The 18568-nt window shown below is 48.9% G+C and overlaps 1 protein-coding gene across 2 annotated transcripts in view; it reads left to right on the top strand.

Moving 5' to 3' along the window:
- Positions 1–18568, top strand: part of IMMT (inner membrane mitochondrial protein) — a 512590-nt gene that overhangs the window by 422653 nt on the left and 71369 nt on the right. For both annotated transcript variants that reach the window (XM_086964254.1, XM_086964255.1), the window contains one exon: positions 436–565. In XM_086964254.1, the coding sequence (XP_086820380.1) occupies positions 436–565 (130 nt within the window). The remainder of the gene's footprint in view (positions 1–435; positions 566–18568) is intronic.

Here is an 18568-nt window from a genome sequence, read left to right as displayed (position 1 = left end):
TCTGTTAGGCCACCATTGTTTAGGTCTGCATATGAATATATGTTCAAGGATGCGGTTTCCATGGCAGAAAGCAGTGCAAAAGGGTGTTCTGGGGTCTGTACACACAGTAGGGAATTGTTCAAGTGTTTATAACTTCAAAGAAGATTCCTATAATGCAGAACCAAGACAAAATGTGCTTAACCTCTTGTCAACTTTTCCTTTGCGTAATGCAAATGATATTCTATTTAGGGCAGGTTACCTGGTAGGACTTGTATGCTTCTGAATGGATTTTGTAGCTAATGGGAGTTAAGGAGGTCATCTCTTGTTGACCTTTTGTAATACAGTGGTGCTTAATATTGATGTATTGGGTATTGTGTTGAGGCCAACATATTTTATTACTTTTGTTATGTTAAATTGTTACCTGTGAAATGTTTAATTTGTTTAAATTGTTTTCAGGATTTGTTTGAGAAATTATCTGATCAGGAAATGGAGTTTAGACAACGTTCTCAGGAACAATTAGACAACTTTACGTTGGATATAAACACAGCCTATGCCCGCCTTAAAGGAATTGAACAGGCCATTGAAGGTAAGACCATTATAACTATTGTGAATGCAGGCTTTAAGAGGTTATATAAAAAAAAGCCTGCCCACTACTACTAAACAGAACTCCTTTTTCAGCAGCTTATGAGCACAGAAGGCCCAGAATCTAGTATGTGAGTTAGTTTTCGCCTTATTTTATTAAGCATACTGCTATCAAATAGCCATCTGGGCGTTGACTGCATCACAAGCATAGCTTGCAAACGGTATTAACTTGAAGCATACAACAAAATCTACAAAAGCAACGTTATGCACTTATGGAGTAAACTGCCATTTTTAGGTTTCGCCTGGCGAACAGCTGCGCAAGCAGCGTTTCGCGCAGGCGAAATCTTTTGTTTTGCAGTATGTGGGCTTTGTCCCCGCCTCGGTTTCCATTGGCTAGCTCCATAAATGGAGGCTAGCCATTGGAAAACAGAGGCGTCCGTCATTCTGCGAGGCGACTCGTGGGCGTTCCTGAGATTTTTTCTCATCCAGCCCCTTTTAGGACGTCAGTGCGGCAGTGGGCGGGGTTTATTTTTTTGGTCGTCCATGTTTCTTTTGGTCATTCCACGGCTGACCACCTCCGGAGGAAGTCCAGGTCCAGGTGGGTGCTTTTGATTGTGACCGTTCCCGCCGCCCTCCCACCCCCCTCCCGCTGTCTGTGCCTTTCCCACCCTCCCTCCCGCTGTCCGTGCCTTTCCTGCCCTCCCTCCCGCTGTCCGTGCCTTTCCTGCCCTCCCTCCCGCTGTCCGTGCCTTTCCTGCCCTCCCTCCCGCTGTCCGTGCCTTTCCCACCCCCCCCTCCCGCTGTCTGTGCCTTTCCTGCCCTCCCTCCCGCTGTCCGTGCCTTTCCCACCCCCCCTCCCGCTGTCCGTGCCTTTCTCGCCCCCCTCCTGCTGTCCGTGCCTTTCCTGCCCTCCCTCCCGCTGTCCGTGCCTTTCCCGCCCCCCTCCCGCTGTCCGTGCCTTTCCCGCCCTCCCTCCCGCTGTCCGTGCCTTTCCCGCCCCCCTCCCGCTGTCCGTGCCTTTCCCGCCTCCCTCCCGCTGTCCGTGCCTTTCCCGCCTCCCTCCCGCTGTCCGTGCCTTTCCTGCCCTCCCTCCCGCTGTCTGTGCCTTTCCTGCCCTCCCTTCCGCTGTCCGTGCCTTTCCTGCCCTCCCTCCTGCTGTCCGTGCCTTTCCTGCCCTCCCTCCCGCTGTCTCAGGACAGCTCTGGTTCATTAAAGTCGTATGACATGCATGAAAGCTCCAATTGGCAGTCCACTCTGGATTAATTACCATTCAAGCTGTGGCTAGTTGTTACTAGACCTACTTTAATTTTTGGGCTGTCTATTCCTCCTTTTGTTCGATCTCGGGCCGGTGGAGCTGTGCCCCTCACCTGCAGAATCAGCGGGTCACCGGTGTGGACGGAGTGCCCTTTTTTCCTGCAACCCATCTCTCTGTTCATGGCCCAGTCCCCCACGCCCCCCCCGTACATCCTTCTCCTCTGTCATTTCAAAACTCCTCCTTCCCTATTCCGCCCCTCTTCTTCTGGACCGTCTCCCGATTTAAGACTTCATCCCTCTCTGCTCTCTTCCCCTCCCTCTCTGCTCTCTTCCCCTCCCTCATATATTCTCGATCGTGGTGGTAACATGTCCTTCACTGGGACCACGCTTAAACTATTGTCTGTCAATGCTTGATTTTTTTTTTTTCTGTATATGGAATATTTCCGGATCCCATCATTTGAATGTTTCCGGCAAACATCTTGGGCTTTATCCACTATACTGAGTCACTTGAGGCTTCCTTCAAAACATGCATACTCCACCCACTGCCCCAGGGAAAATGGTGGTAATTGTTTTTGTTTTCTAAATGACACTGACTTATTTCCCAAGAAAAAGGCTCACATCAGTTAGACGCTGCCGAAAAGAATTATTATGAAATAAGACGGGTATGAAGCCTTCTGTACTTAAATTTAAAATAAATGAATAATGTGAGTTGGATGTATCCATGCAGCGACTGTAAAATGAACACTTCATTTCCCTCTCCTTATTAGAGCTCTAACTCTGTGGTTGGATTAATGTGGCGATTTATATTTAAGGATCCAGCTTCAACACTGAAGCCATGGGAGAACTTAATGGCCGTAAACACTTCATGTTTGTGCAATGTATGGCCACACTGTTGTCTTTTCTTACAAGAAGGGAACAGAGACATTTAAACACAGTGATGTCAAGCAGGAAATTAGCTTGTCTCAAAGTTGAGCATGCTACCTTTAAGGTCACAGGTTAAAATCCTTTTGAAATCCGTTCATGTTTGCAAAGTATAAGAAGTGAGTGCATGGAGTGGGGTAGTAGAATTTGTGTATTTTTTCGGCATGAGGGTTCAATCGGATAATTGATTAATGCGTAGGCCAGATGTCCCCTCTCCCCCTTACACCCCCCCCTGCTCCTATGACTATATGAAAGGAATCGGTAACCAGAGCAATTAATAAATAGAAATCAGTAGCTCTCTCGGCCTATTGGGTTTGACTAAAGGTTTCATAATCAATACGCCACTTACTTTAGGCTTTCACAATGGGTTGACACAATCGTTAAACTTCTGCCTATGTGCTTCAACAACAGGATTTTCAATAAACACTCCCTGCCTTCGAACTCTGAAATAGAGTATTTCACAAGCAATAAGCTTCTGCCTACTGGCTTTATCAAGATGTTCTCCACTGGCTATGTGCATTGACATCAGTTGTTTATATGACAGCAGGCAATTACAGAGTTAGTATTTACAATTCTTAAACGCTACTCGCGCACAAGGGCTAGAAGCACAGGTCTTAGTTACCAGACAGCTGGGCAAGTGTGCATAAGGACAAGGGTGCACAAAGGGTGACTTGTGCAAGACAACAGACAATTTTAGGGCACATTTTTTTTAAAGTTTTGGAAAAAGGTGTGTCGTGGGCCCTAGTGCAAGGAAGGAATGGACCCCGCTGGCAGCAGTTTCAACGGTGAAAGATAGGGTTAATCAGGGTTGAATGCACCCTCTCCCACCCCCAGTCCAGGTGCCACTGCACCTGGTACACAATTGGAAGCTACGTCCTTGGCTTTGGATAAAAGCCACCTTTTTTCCCACCGTGTCTGGAGACAAACTTTCCGTAGCTGCAGGATCTGGCACCGTCCAATGCATCGCAAAATATTTGCACTTATAAGAACATTGGGTGCTGCTCGCTGTCAGCTGGAGAGCCACACAAACAAGACCCCAGGGGTTCATCTTTTATTTCCCTGCACACTAAACTCACTAAGGAGCTGTGCTTGCTTCCCTGCCCCCTGGCTGTGCTTGCTTCCCTGCCCCCTGGCTGTGCTTGCTTCCCTGCCCCCTGGCTGTGCTTGCTTCCCTGCCCCCTGGCTGTGCTTGCTTCCCTGCCCCCTGGCTGTGCTTGCTTCCCTGCCCCCTGGCTGTGCTTGCTCTCCTGAGTGGGTGTGTGTGGCTTTGGGTGTGTGTGTGTGTGGCTCTGGGTGGGTGTGTGTGGCTCTGGGTGGGTGTGTGTGGCTCTGGGTGTGTGTGTGTGGCTCTGGGTGTGTGTGTGTGGCTCTGGGTGTGTGTGTGTGGCTCTGGGTGGGTGTGTGTGGCTCTGGGTGGGTGTGTGTGGCAATGGGTGGGGGTGTGTGGCAATGGGTGGGGGTGTGTGTGTGTGGGTCTGGGTGTGTGTGTGTGTGTGTGGCTCTGGGTGTGGCTCTGTGTGTGACTCTCTGTGTGTGTGGGTCTGTTAGTGTGGGTCTGTGTGGCTCTGTGTGTGTGGCTCTGTGTGTGTGGCTCTGTGTGTGTGGCTCTGTGTGTGTGGCTCTGTGTGTGTGGCTCTGTGTGTGTGTGTGTGGGGGGGGGGGTGGGGGCGGGCTCTGTTGGTGTGTGTGGGGCTGTGTGTGTGTGGGGGTCTGTGTGTTTTTGTGTGGCATTTGCCAGAGATTAAACTATTGGCATTGTAAATGACAATGCCATTTATTTATCTGTTTTCAAAACCAACACATAAATACAAATTTTGTCATTTACAATGCCAATAGCTCAAACTTTTCAAAAGGCGAAACCATTGCATTGTAAATGCTTGTTTCAGTTTCTATGCAGAAGGCCAAAGAGTTCTGTACTGTCCGAAAAGAAACAGAAATGGAGATCCGTAACGTGGTTGCCTAAACCGCAATACAATGACACCTTATGCAAACTGTTTGGAAATAACAAACTTTTAACAGCTTGGTTTTCGATTAGTGGTTTGAAAGGGGACATATTGCTCAAAACAACTAGTGAGAAAGGCAGCCAGAGAAACCGTTTTAGAGTAAGCACTGTTATCACTACTCCAGCTAATACCAGTCATTAATTTGGCAGCAGCATTTTGTGGTCGCTGAACCTGTACCAACAAATAAGGCAGTTGCCATTGTAGCAGTCAATGGTGAAAAGAATTATTGTTCCCGGACTCCTTTGGGGTAATCGCACTGTAGAAATTCCATAAATACATTTAAAAAATGTTTTTGCTGTAGCAGGTGTATTCTTCATGTGCTCAGGAAGAAGCTAAATAATTTTATTCAAGGTACAGAGTGAAAGTGGCATAATTTAGTCACGCTTTTAATATGTTCTCGAAAGAAGACGTTTGCTTCAAGTTGCCCTGTGATGTTACAAACTGAATTGGTAGGAGCTGGTGTATGGCCAAGTACACCCAACAAGATGTCCTAGGTGCTGAGATTATCACGGGACACTAGAATTTCTGCTGTATTGCTATTTAGTTTAAGAGAGCTTTTTTTGAATCTACCAATTCACATCTGCAATGCATGCGCTGATTAAAGAGTTTAGTTTAGAATCATCTGACTGTAAAAATAACTACAGTGGATAAAAATGTTTAGCGTGCACAATCTCCCAAAAATTCTATAGGCGGTAGGCTCAGACTTCCTGTGGTAAAGTGGACAAGATATTTCTTAAAAAGCTTTTAATTCGTCTCCCCAGGATCCTGAACACTAGTCCTAAGCTATGAATTGTCTGGATGACACCCAAGGCGCCCTGAACACCCAAAAAGCCCAATTAAAAAATCAAATAAAGGGTTTTGCAGCCTTAATACCTTCTATTTTGGCCTTTATTGTCTTTACTAAAGAAATCGAATGTATTTTAAAATAACTGACATAAAGATTCTGAAATGAAAGTATTCCATAAAGCTTTTTCAAAAGGAAAAATAATTGGAAAGTAGGGCAATGTAGCTTGGGGCTGCCCCGAAGCTGCCAGAAGAAAACTTGAGGTCAAGCAGAAAAACAGACTCCATGGTCTGTAGGAAGATCAGTGAAGGCGCCAGTATTCCTTTTCAGGAAGTTCTTACAGTCATGGAGGAGGAAGACCTATTATTGAACTTTCTGCTGGCTCTGAGATAGAGAGATTAAGAAGAGACATCCCCCTGGGAAGATTAAAATCAGGGAAAATTAACATCTTTGATGTCCTATAACAATGATGGTACAGTGGCAACATGGCCGCCATTGAGAAATTTGACATTGAGGTACCTCTCTCAATCTTATTGTTCAGTGTCAAAGCACAGACTCTTTTCCCATCTATATTGCATCAATCTCTGAGCTGAGTAGCTTAGGAAACTGAAATGTGAAACTCCCGGAGAACTCCTATTCAGAGTACTGAATTGTCTATTCACCGACTCATGAAGTATCAAAGTCTATACATTGTTTAGTGACTTATTTCACACAATGACCAACACATCTCTAATAGCCTGCTCCAGCGGTCAGTACAACATCTGCCTGCTCCCCAACCATCCTGCATGGTACAGATTATATTTCACAAGAATACTCAAGGAAGATCAGGATCCCCCGCCGGAAGCACATGATTTCAGCTAGAGATCCAGAACTTCTAGTCGATCTTGTTTGGTTACGATTCCTACTCAAACTGATTCTCCTCGTTCCGTGTCACAGTGGATAACTTCATGACCTTCAAAGAGGTTCTAGTATGAGGAGTAGTGATAATGAATATTCTGCAACTGTAGAAAGCTAGATCTTTATGCGATATATCAAAAATCCGATATACTGTGTAGAGCAGGGGTCTCCAACCGGTTGATCGCGAGGCACTGGTAGCTCGCAGACTCCTGTCAGTAGCTCGCAGCTGGACTTCCACTTTAGTACCCTGGAGTTTTAATATTGTTCGTTATTTAGGCCTTTTGCTGGTGCTTGTCTGCCACCGTAGGAACCAGCTGCTTTTGAGCCTATTTGGGGCGGGGCGAAGTGGTTGATGACAGCCAGCATGGGCAGTGTTGGCTGCCCACAGAGAACCACTATGCCCTTTTTCTGTGTGCCTTCGTGCTGTGATCTTTGCATTTTTGCGGCCAGAGCGGTAGCTTTAAAGGCATGATTGGGTCTCCATGCCGCAACATAGGTGATGCAGTGCCAGCCGCCTTAATCACAACCACGTAATAGCTTTTGAACATGAAACAATCGTAGACTCCCACCATCCTTGATGACAATTCTTTAATAATGAACTAAGTGGCAAGTCATGTGGACCATACGCGTGGAATAGGTTATTATTACATGGAACAAATTTATAGTCTGTTAGGAGACAATTTGTACAGTGCACACCCTGAACTCCGGCATTTCAAGGTCCTGTCATGCGATAATGTAGGAAAAGAAGGCATGATGTAATAAAATAATTGTATTCCATAATTTGTATATAGTGCTTATAGGGTCTGTGGTGGGAAAGGTGTTGTCTTTATTTTGTGAGCCTATTTGGAAAGTGTTCCATGTTGTGCATGATGACCACCAAGGTTCGATTACCGAGTTATGGAACGTAGTTGTGTAGTGGATGAAAATGTGTGAGATGTGCAGTTTATGGATTTTGTATGCTTGCAGCTATGTACAGCACTGCACTGCATGTCCATATAATTTCTTATGATTGTAGTCTTCTTAGCTGGTTACGGCAGACGTCAGGAGCATGCAGTTTGTTGAAGAGGGATAGGTCCAGACTAATACCAGGCTCTCTGGTTTCGTATTGTGCATTGCAGACACTAAATGGGTAGCTGTATATCGCTCATCAGTGAAGCTGGGCATGGAGGGACGTTGGGAATAATGCACAAGTTGCTTAGCCTTTAGTAGCTTTCGATGCTTTTCCCAGATCGGAGGTAGCTCTCACTGCAGAAAAGGTTGGAGACCCCTGGTGTAGAGAGTCCAGGAGTTTTCTAATAAGTGGACAGGGGCTTGCTTTGCACTCCCAAAGGGCTCTGTTAGGGGGTAGTGTGATCGAGCAGGCTTAGGCTTAAAAGGAATGCAAGACATTTGCAAATACAAACAATGATCAATAAATGACACACATGACTTAAGGAGATCTATACCAATTTATAAAAACTAGCAACGTGGACACGGTGTAGTTTCTCAGTTCTGCAATGTTATCCTATTGAAGTAAGAACAAGTTCTACAAACGGATATAGTACAGTGACTTACAAAACGAATTTCCAGGAGTTAATGAGTAGTGGGCAAGGTCCAAGGCAGCTTCAACAGTACATCACCAACGGCACAAGCGCGGCCGGGTGCAAAACAGCGCCAGGAGACCAATAGGTTTCACTGCAAAAAGAGGCTGCAGGCTCTGGTTGGAAGGCCAGTTGGGGTGAACCAACAAGGGGGGGGTTCAAGACTTGTGATGCTCTGGACGTAGGGACACCTGGGGTCCTCTTCTCTACAGCCCGCGGGTGACGGATGTAGAGGTGTCTTTAGCCTTGGGTTTTCTTGCCAGGAGCAACACAGAGATGGCCACTTCTGAAAAGTCGTACCCACATTAGGTTCAGCCACCTTAGGGTGGTACCAGTCTAGGGGTAGTACTAATCTGGGGGTGGGCATGCCTACCTAGCTAACTAATTTCTTGCCTGGCAAGATGCCAAAGGGCTCTAGACAGAGGAGGATCAGCCCCCTCTCCTTTGAGGGGAGCAAGATTTGCATTTCAAAGACGGGAGCTTCTTTGAAGCTAGCCTACCTAGGAGTGCTAATCAGTAGGTCATCCTAAGGGAGGGGTGTGAACACACTCTTCCTGTGCAGGCTATGTATAGGAAGGTAGGATCCTTCTGCATGTGTACCCCACTTTTTACCATGTGCTAAGCTGGTTTTTGACTAGGCTGACTGGGATTCTGCTAATCAGGACCCCAGTCTATCTGCTTTCTCCCTAAACGGTTATTTTATGTACTTGGGTACACTCCAGATTAGATACTAGGACACCCCTGTCAGTCCCTAGTATATTGTACCCAAGGCATGGGTACCCCAGCGGCCTCCCATGGGCTGAAGCATGCATTATGCCACCCATGAGAGGCAATGCAAAATGGAACTACAGTCCTGCCATTGCAGCCTATGTAGGTTGGTGCATACACCACTTACTTAAGATATAGGTTTACTATATTGAAGGGTCACTACACTTAAAACCTATAAGTAACCCCTATAGCAGGTCTCAACAATCCTAAAGGCTGGGTGCTTGGTCTTAAGTGAGAGGGTGCCACTGCATGAGTATGACACCTCTGCAGCCTACGAAGTCCATTCTCCCCGGTAGTTAGTGAAGCAGCCATTTACGACATATTGAGTGGCATTATGCAACCGCGTGATGACCAACTCCAAAACGGTTGAAACAAACCCTATTGTGTTTGGTATCAAACATGTTGGAATCCTACAAACACGCCGGGAACCGGTGTGGGAGGTATGATTCGTCCCCTCAGAAGCGAGCTTCGTGGGGTCTCTGATGTTCCCAGCACCAGCCCTCCAGTCCAAGACAGCACAACATGGGTGCTGCTGACCAGAGAAACAGTTATGCCCTCCTGCTGCTGAGCCAAGCTCAAGCAGGGGAAGGCAGAACAATAGGCATCCTGTCACAGGGGGGTGTGACCACCTCCCAGACAGGATTTAGTGTATTAGGCCTGGGAGGGTGGGCTTGCATGAGGGGCACATTTGATGTCCCTGTGCATAGTCCAGTTCAAACCAGTCCTGGGAGCAGTTTGCACCCGCTCTGGCGCAAAACTGGACAAAGGACATGGGCGTAGCCTCCCCATTGTCCAGACCTTTCCCTGGGAGGGTCCCCTGAATCTGTCCAACCCTCTCCAGTGGGTACAAAAGGCTGGCTGTAGGACCCTAGATTTGAATTGGACAAGATTCTGAACCAGAAACCACTGATCTTTGACCAACTGGACACTGGACTTCGGTTGGGCCCGACTTAGTCTCCCTCTCAGTCCAGGCCTTTATGGTGCCCCACAGGCCCGTGCACCATACAGGCCTGTGGGGCATCAAGTGTTGTGTCGATTTAGATACCGTATATAGATTTCCCGATTTATGCCCTTATTTAGGCCTAGAAATCCAGCCCTTATTTGGGCATTGCCCATGCTAACCAAATACAAGCATTGTCAACTACATCCGTCCATCCACATCACAACGAGTTTTTGGAAAACCAGACTCTTAAGCCTTTAGGACTTCCCCTTGCTTGGATATTAATTTCTCCAAGAACTCATTTATTATGCTATTCCTTAGGGGTTCATTCATGACGTTCCTCTGCCCGACTTTTATGTCAATACTGGCATTCCTAAACACCTTCAATGTATAAATATCCCTTCACTTACCATAGCAAGCCACGGTACGGCACAGCTCAGCTACATACTTGCACGACGCGGGTCGCCGCGGCAAGTTCGGAGGGAGATTGAGTCCCCGCCTGAAGCACTGACCAGACGGTGTCATCCTCCTCGCAGAGAATCCAACTCAAGTGTTTCTGACTCCCCTTGTGGGGTGTTAGATATCGATTCCCGGAAAGCGATTCCAACCTCTCTCATTCTAAGGTATGGAGCAGACTAGAACCTAGAAAAACTTTTGGCAACTCTTGGCAATACTAAAATATAGCTAGCTATACTTTAGAAAACTGCACTTACTTCATACCTCGTACTACACTTAGGTTAGGTACACTGGGGTAGAACTATTTAGAAGCACCAAATGAGTATTCACATTTTAGCCTGTGTTATTTATGTATGTATTTTTATGAATATGTCACAGCTACAAACCATGCTATTGCAGTATTATTTTATCTTACTGCTAACGCTGTACGTATTCTACTTCGCATTCTGTCTTTCGATTGTAGCAGTTCATATCGCTTGCATGAGAAATAACCCTTTTTATTGAAACTCCTGTCTCTCTATTTCTGTGCAATTCTGAAGAAACGAAGCATGCTCGATTGACTGAGTGAAACTGTTATCTTTTGTTTCCACTATTCTGAGACTGTTCCGATTCTAAAGGGAAACAAAGTTGTCATGTTTATGCAGTTGTCCGAAATGAATCCCTTCTTGTTTATTCAAGAGGTTTCTAGTGACCTCCGAGTCAGTTGGGACACACAAGTAATTAAGTTTAATGTACTTGATAGACACATCCTGACCTCAGTCCTATGTCAAAACTATAGTGTGTATTATTCCAATGCGCAGAGCCTATCAGGGATATAGGAACTACACTACATGGCGCCCAACGGTTTGGTAAGGCACTAATTTAATGCTAGATACTGAAGCAACTCAGTCGTGCTTTTCTCAGAGACCCTTTACTCGTAATTCTCCATAAGACGTCTGGAGTGGGTAAGGGATAAATCCGCCATATCTGAGCACGGCGAAAATCCTATGTATTAGCAGTTAAGTATACAGTGTTCCAAAATATTGTGCACCTTATCTTTGTTCCCTTGAAACTTGCTGTGCATTTTTCATTAAACAATGACGATGTCGCAGCAGCTTTTAACTTTACAGGTTTTAATGAAACCGATGAGAATGCTATAATCATTCCTCTTAATTTAAGGAGAGCCATCACTCTAAAACTTATAAGACATGGTCTAACACCAAGAGGTGGTAGAGCAGTTTTTGTGATAGAGGCACATGAATCTCACCAGACAGAGGTATTCTACTCTTGGATAGTATTCCCTGAATCAAATCCAGTAACTAAAATGTTTCACTTCTACAAAGTAGATGATCCACCAGAGGAATAAATTCCTTTCGAGGATATTGAAATTCCACTCACATACCAGGAGCATGAGCTCTGGTTTAAAGGCGCCCTAAAACATTAAAATCACATTACCAGGATCGGTCCACTAGGTAGACCAGGAGCAACATGGCCAGTTTTAGCAGGTTACACACCTCATCCTGAAATCGAAGACATGACAGATGTAGGATTATTTGCTCAACTCAAAGAGTTCATCAAAATCTACAGACAATTGGTCCAATATGTCATGCGGACTTTTATTGTCCAACCTCCAACAGTTATTCCAAAACAAACCTCTCACCAGAGGAATACACTAAAAATCACTCCACAGACTTTACACGCAGTTATGGGTAAATTGCCTGCAAAACGTGAACAAATTCCTTTCTGGATAGCTCAAAAAAATTACTCTAATCTAAGCAGTATTTGCTGATAATAGCCCTTATAAGAAACACAGAATTCTAACAATCTGTCTACCAATGGGGATCGCACCACATCTGGAACACTGCACCTCTTTGGGTACAATCTTTGATGGTATCTATACAAAAACACATGGTGTTCTGTCCATGGCGGTAATACCTGATGTCCTGAAACAGATTCAAAACGAATACGGGGCAGAGCCTGCTCTGAATTTAGGTATGAAGTCACTGAAAAATTTCGACCAGGTCGCAACAATAATATCTAATACTAAAGAAGAAGCACCATCAGTGGCGATCCGCCCCAAATTAAGGGAATTTGATGTAACAGAACAACAACAAGCACTAGCCAGAATAATTGAAAAATCCTATGAAGAATTAGGCAGAGACAGTTTGGGTGGGAAACCAGTTAAACCACAACTGTCTGAGAGTTCTGTAAAAGACTCTACTAAACACACTCCTAACTCTTCTAAAAAGAAGTGGGATAATAGCAAACAAAATTCAAAAGAAAAACATTCTCATTCCTGAGGTAGGTCTCCTCAAAAGGAGCCCTCTGAAAGGAGGTATAACCTCCGGAATAGGGATAATTTAAGGAAACCTGACCGGTATCAAGATACTGATACACGTTCCTCTCGTACCTTTCAGATATCGTCACAGACATCCAACAGTACAGGACGGTCAGACAACAAAGAATACGTGAAGTCCAAAGACAATCCACACGTTCAGAAAAACAAACAAAAACCTCAATTCACTAAGAAGAAGGTAGCAGGTCTGAAGATCAGACATGCCGAGAAATTTCAGAACACAGCTCAAGAACGGTGAATGGGCTCAGACAATGCTAGACAGTGCAGCAGAAGTAACAATAGCTCGCCAGAACCTGAAGGGACTTCTGGAGACAGTGGACCTGAATTAAGACATTCAAGTTGAAACTGCAGACACCAGGGTTAGTTCTCCACATAGGTCATATGAAATAACACTCCATACCAAGAAAAGTGAAAGCACTCTTTTGGGAGGGACTTTCAAAGGGTTATGATATACATCTGAAAGAAACAGGTTAGTATTAGATTCCTTACCTTAGAATATCCCCAGGCGTCAGACTGGATCCGGAAAATTTTGCATAGCAGTACCCCTGCGCGTCGGTAGGCGTAGTCTGCGGCTCTGCGTCCGTCGTCTGCGTCGATGGCGTCGGGATGATGTCGTCAGAGTACTTAGACACCGCCCTCGCGCGCTGACGTCAGTTCTTCTTTTTTCCGCGCCAGCAAGCGCAGGTCCGGAGAAAGTGGTACCCTTTAGTCAATTTTTTATTAAACTTTTTGGATATTTTTGATCTGTTTTTCGAATCAAACGACTCCGACGGTGCCGGTAGGGATGCTCGGGTTCAAACCCTGCGTCGACTGCAACCGACTGATGTCAGTTACCGACCCCCATCGCCGGTGTCTGCATTGCCTGGGGCCTGACCACGATGAGAAGTTGTGCCCCGACTGCCGGGCCTTGACGTCGAAGGCCAGGCGGGAGCGTTCCCGTAAGCGCCTCGAGCTCCGGCAGTCGGCCTGCGCCATTCGAAGTCCTGGTCCGGAAGGAGGTTGAGGGACCGGTCGCGGGGCCGGAGTCATGATAGCTCCGGGAATGGACACCACTCCTCGGGCTCCAAGTCCTCAGGTAAGAGGCACAAGAAGTCGAAGAGGCGACATCGCTCTTCTGACTCCCCCCCCCCCCCCCGACGCTCGCGCGACACGGCCGGGGGTTCGGGTGACACCGCCCACGCTGCTCCGTTGGTGCCGCAGGCGTCGAGGCCTGCCCCATACCCGCTGGTCCCTGGGCAGAACGCGACGCCGGAGGAGATCGAGGCCTTCCTCATGGCCATGAGGTCGCTCAATCCGTCGGGTTCCGCGGCGCCTTCGGGCCAAGCGGCTCCGACTGGGTCCCCAAGCGGGCCGGGTGCTTCGGCCCTGGCGCCGTCGGCCACTTCGGTCCCGACACCGCATGGTCCTCTTGGATCCGGTTCCGGATCCGGTTCCGGATCCGGGTCGTCGCCGGTTGACATTACAACCTCGCCGGCGCCGGCCCCCAGGGTGTCGCCCCGGATGATGTCGTCCCTGGTCCTACCCTCGATTCGGGTCTGGCGCCGGGGCGGCGCCGTTCGACGCCACCTTCGACGCTGCTGGGAGATTTTTACTTCTATGACCCGACCCCATTCTTTGACCCGGAGTATCAGGAGATGGGTAGCGAGAAGGATTGGGAGGGGTCTGTGGACCCTCTGGCACGTGAGTTCCAGCCTTATCAGGACTGGGCAGGTGAGCTAAGGGATGCCAGTGGTCTAGACACTTTGGCAGACACTGGTTTTGTCTCCCCTCCTACCGTGGCTACGGAGGAGGGGGCTGCCTATAGTGTGGTGTTGATGCGGGCGGCCAAGGCCTTATCCCTTGAAGTCGTGGCCGTGAGGACTAACCTCCTCGCTGAGGTCCTTAAACCGCAGGCAAGCTCCTCTGAGCCTCTGCTGCCGTTTAATGAGGCCTTATCTGACGTTCTTCTGGGCACCTGGTCCAGGCCCGCTACAGGTCCCCCTGTAGATAGGAACGTGGCCATTCGTCGCCACGCCTGGCTGAAGTCAGCCAACTTTTCGGCTGATGTCCAAAACACCCTTATAGACATGCCGCTTGATGGCCGTCGCCTCTTTGGCGACAAGGCAGACAGTGCGCTTGAGCGCTTTAAGGACTCCAGGGCTACAGCCAAGTCCTTGGGCCTGTCGGCCCCGCGCCAGCAACCTGCTGCCTTTCGCTCCTTTTGTGGCCCCCACACGTCCTGCCAGCCACGTGCCGCAGACTAACATCTGGACTGTTCCCATGAGGCACAGGGTCAGACTGATTTGTATATGGCCATGTCTGAACTGGGGCGGCAGAATGGGCTAAAGAACGGTGATGGATCAAACCCAGATCTGTTGACTGGGTGTGAGTGTTTGATTGGTTCAGATGCTCCGTCCATCAATACCCCCTTTTTTACCGCAGACTAACATCCAGCGCGGTGGCGGATGTGGTAACCGCCGTGGCGGTGCCCAGGGACAACAGCGAGGCCAGTCCACATCCACCCCGCAGCATCCGCCTCAAAGCCTTCCTAGTCCGAGCTTTCAGGCCCACATGATGCCAGTGGGGGGCAGGGTTCGCCATCACCTCCTTCACTAGAGCAACATCACTTCGGACAGGTGGGTGCTGCAAATCGCCGAAGGGGTTACTCCCTCCTCTTCGAGGCGAACCCTCCAGCCATGCCACCAGAGTACCACCACGTGTCGGGGGATCACTTGAATCTTCTTCGAGAGGAAGTTACTGCCCTCTTGGCCAAGGGGGCCATCGAGCGCGTTCCTGGGCCAGAAGTAGGGTGTGGTTGTTACTCACACTACTTTCTGGTTCACAAGAAGGGCAAAGGGGGCCTACGCCCTATCTTGGACCTGCGGAACGTCAACGACTTCCTCCGGAAGGAGAAGTTAAAGATGCTGACTTTGGCTCAGGTCTTAGCTGCCCTGGACCAGGGAGATTGGATGGTAGCGTTGGACTTGCAGGACACTTATTTTCAAATCCTCGTCCTGCCGGCCCACCGGCACTACCTGCGGTTCACGATAGGCCACGAGCACTTTCAGTTTACCGTGCTCCGCTTCGGCCTTACCAGTGCCCCACCGGTGTTCACGAAAGTGATGGCGGTGGTCGCAGCTCATCTGCTCAGGTTAGGGGTTTCAGTCTTCCCCTACCTCGACGACTGGTTGTTGAAGGTGGGCTCGCCCCAGACAGTCGTCAGCCACCTCCAGACTACGGCCGACCTCCTGCACCTGCTGGAGTTCTCCAACAATGTGCCGAAGTTACACCTGTGTCCCTCTCAGAAGCTCCTCTTCATCGGAGCGGTTCTAGACTCTGCCAGTTTTGGGTTTATCCTCCCGAACAGCGGGTTCGGGATATTCAGGCTCTGATTCCGGTCTTTCAGCCGTTATCCCGAGTTTCGGTCAGGTTGACGCTGCGGCTTCTGGGGCTGGTGGCCTCCTGCATCCTTCTGGTGCATCACGCCAGGTGGCGGATGCGTGCCCTGCAGTGGGACCTGAAGTTTCAGTGGGCCCAGCATCAGGGTAACTTGTCCGACCGTGTCTTGATCTTGGAGGGCACTGCAAGACCGTTGCTGTGGTGGCTCACGGACCGCGATTGGGTCAGCGGCAGATCCCTCTCCCTACCCCAACCGGAGCACGTAGTTGTGACGGACGCCTCCCTCCAGGGCTGGGGGGGCCACATGGGAGAGGCGGAGATCAGAGGCCTCTGGTCTCCGGCGGAGTCCCGGCTCCACATCAACCTTCTGGAGCTGCGGGCGATCCGGCTTGCACTGAAGGCATTCCTCCCCTCTGTCCATGGGAGTGTAGTGCAGGTGTTCATGGACAACCCCACCGCCATGTGGTACTGCAACAAACAGGGCGGGGTGGGGTCGTGGACCCTATGCCAGGAGGCTCTGCGCCTCTGGAAGTGGAAGTAACATCAGGGCGTGACCCTGGTGGTTCAACACCTGGCAGGTTCCCTGAACATCAGGGCGGACAAACTCAGCCATCGGTGCATGATGGATCACGAATGGCGTCTGAACTCGGACGTGGCGCAAGGCCTCTTTCAGCAGTGGGGAGAGCCTTGGTTAGATCTATTCGCCACAGAAGAGAACGCGCAATGTCATCAATTCTGCGTGTTGGAATTTCCAAGGCGGCACGAGTGGAGCTGCGGTCTGTTGTACACCTTTGCGCCTATACCACTTCTGCCCAGAGTGCTGAAGAAGATCAGGCGCGACCGGGCCCAAGTCATCCTTGTGGCTCCAGACTGGGCACGAAGATACTGGTATCTTGAGCTACTCAGCATGTCTGTCGATCCCTGATTCGTCTGCCTCTTCAGGAGGACCTTCTTTCGCAGCAGCAGGGGACGGTCCTCCAACAGAACCTGTCCAGTCTCCACTTACATGCGTGGGGATTGAGCGGCGGCAGTTGAGGCCATTTCACTTGCCTCCTGAAGTCTGTAATGTGATTCTGGCAGCCAGGCGTCTGTCCACAAAATCGGTATACGCCTGCAGGTGTAACAAATTTGTGGCATGGTGCACAGCAAAGGCTGTGGATCCCCTTTCTGCCCCTCTTTCAGAGGTTCTGGTCTTTCTTCTTTCTCTTGCCCAGCAGGGCTCTGCTCTGGGCACTTTGAAGGGCTACCTCTCTGCCATTTCCGCCTTCTTAAGGCTCCCTGATCAGCCCTCTTTGTTCAAGTCCCCAGTTGTAAATAGGTTTTTGAAGGGCATCACTCATATGTTCCCTCCTTTTCCTTTCGTGATGCCTCAGTGGATTTGAACCTTGTTCTGACTTATCTGATGTGCGCTCCTTTCGAGCCACTTCATAACTGTCCTCTTCGTCTCCTTACTCTCAAGACTGCATTCCTGGTTGCCATCACCTCTGCCAGGAGGGTGAGTGAGCTCCAGGCTCTTTCCTCTAAACCTCCTTTCCTTTCTGTCCATCCGGACAAAGTTGTGTTGCGGACGCGACCCTCTTTCCTGCCCAAGGTAGTCACAGCCTTCCACATCGGGCAGTCCATCATCTTGCCCACCTTCTTTCCGCCTCCGCATTCCTCGAAAGAGGAGGAGAGGCTCCACCGCCTGGACCCAAAACGTGCGCTCTCATTCTATTTGGATCGCACACGCCAGTTCCGGGTGGATGACCAACTCTTTGTTGGTTACGTGGGCGCTAAGAAAGGTTGGCGGTGCACAAGAGGACCATTTCTCGTAGGGTCTTGTTGTGCATCACGGTATGCTACTCTTTGGCTAAAAAGGAGCCTCCTGTTGGGCTGAGGGCCCATTCCACTCAGGCCACAGCGGCTACTACTGCCCTGGCAGGACATCTGTCAAGCAGCTACATGGGCCTCGCTGCACACATTTGCAAGACACTACTGCCTGGACAGCCAAGTCCGGAGAGATGGCTTTTTCTGCCGTTCCGTTCTCCAGAACTTTTTGGTGTGATCATTAGTTTGCAGACTCACCACCGGGGTTGGTATTGCTGGGGTATCTATTGTAAGGTAAGGAATCTAATACTAACCTGTTTCTTTCAGATGCACAAGTTACTTACCTTCGGTAACAAGATATCTGTAAGAAACCGTAGTTAGTATTAGATTCCTTACCGCCCCACCCATCCTCCCCGTTTTGCAAACCGATATCTAGGGTTAAGGTCATCCCCTTTCAGGGCCCTAGTTTCATGGCACCAGTGTTGGTTTTTATCATGGCTCTGCGTTTCTGACGCGGAAAAGCTGACAAGATAAGAACGGACGTCAGCGCGCGAGGGCGGCGTCGAAGTACTCCGACGTCATCCCGCTGCCGACGACGGACGCGGAGCCGCAGACGACGCCTACCAACACGCAGGGGTACTGCTACTCAAAATTTTGCGGATCCAGTTTGATGCCTGGGAATATTCTAAGGTAAGGAATCTAATACTAACTACTGTTTCTTACAGATATATAGTTACCGAAGGTAAGTAACTTGCGCTTCTAGCAGAACAGGACCGGCCACCAGAATTTGTCAGGGAGTGCCCACATGGCGAAGACATCATTATGCCAGCCTTCCCCAACCATGTTCCAATACATTTAAAACATACTTATGCCAGGAAATGGGTA

Source organism: Lissotriton vulgaris, chromosome 3_2 (assembly GCF_964263255.1).
Source record: "Lissotriton vulgaris chromosome 3_2, aLisVul1.2, whole genome shotgun sequence".
Lineage (NCBI taxonomy): Eukaryota > Metazoa > Chordata > Amphibia > Caudata > Salamandridae > Lissotriton > Lissotriton vulgaris.
Note: the sequence above shows the minus strand (reverse complement) of the source record. Positions and strands in the feature narration are given on the sequence as shown.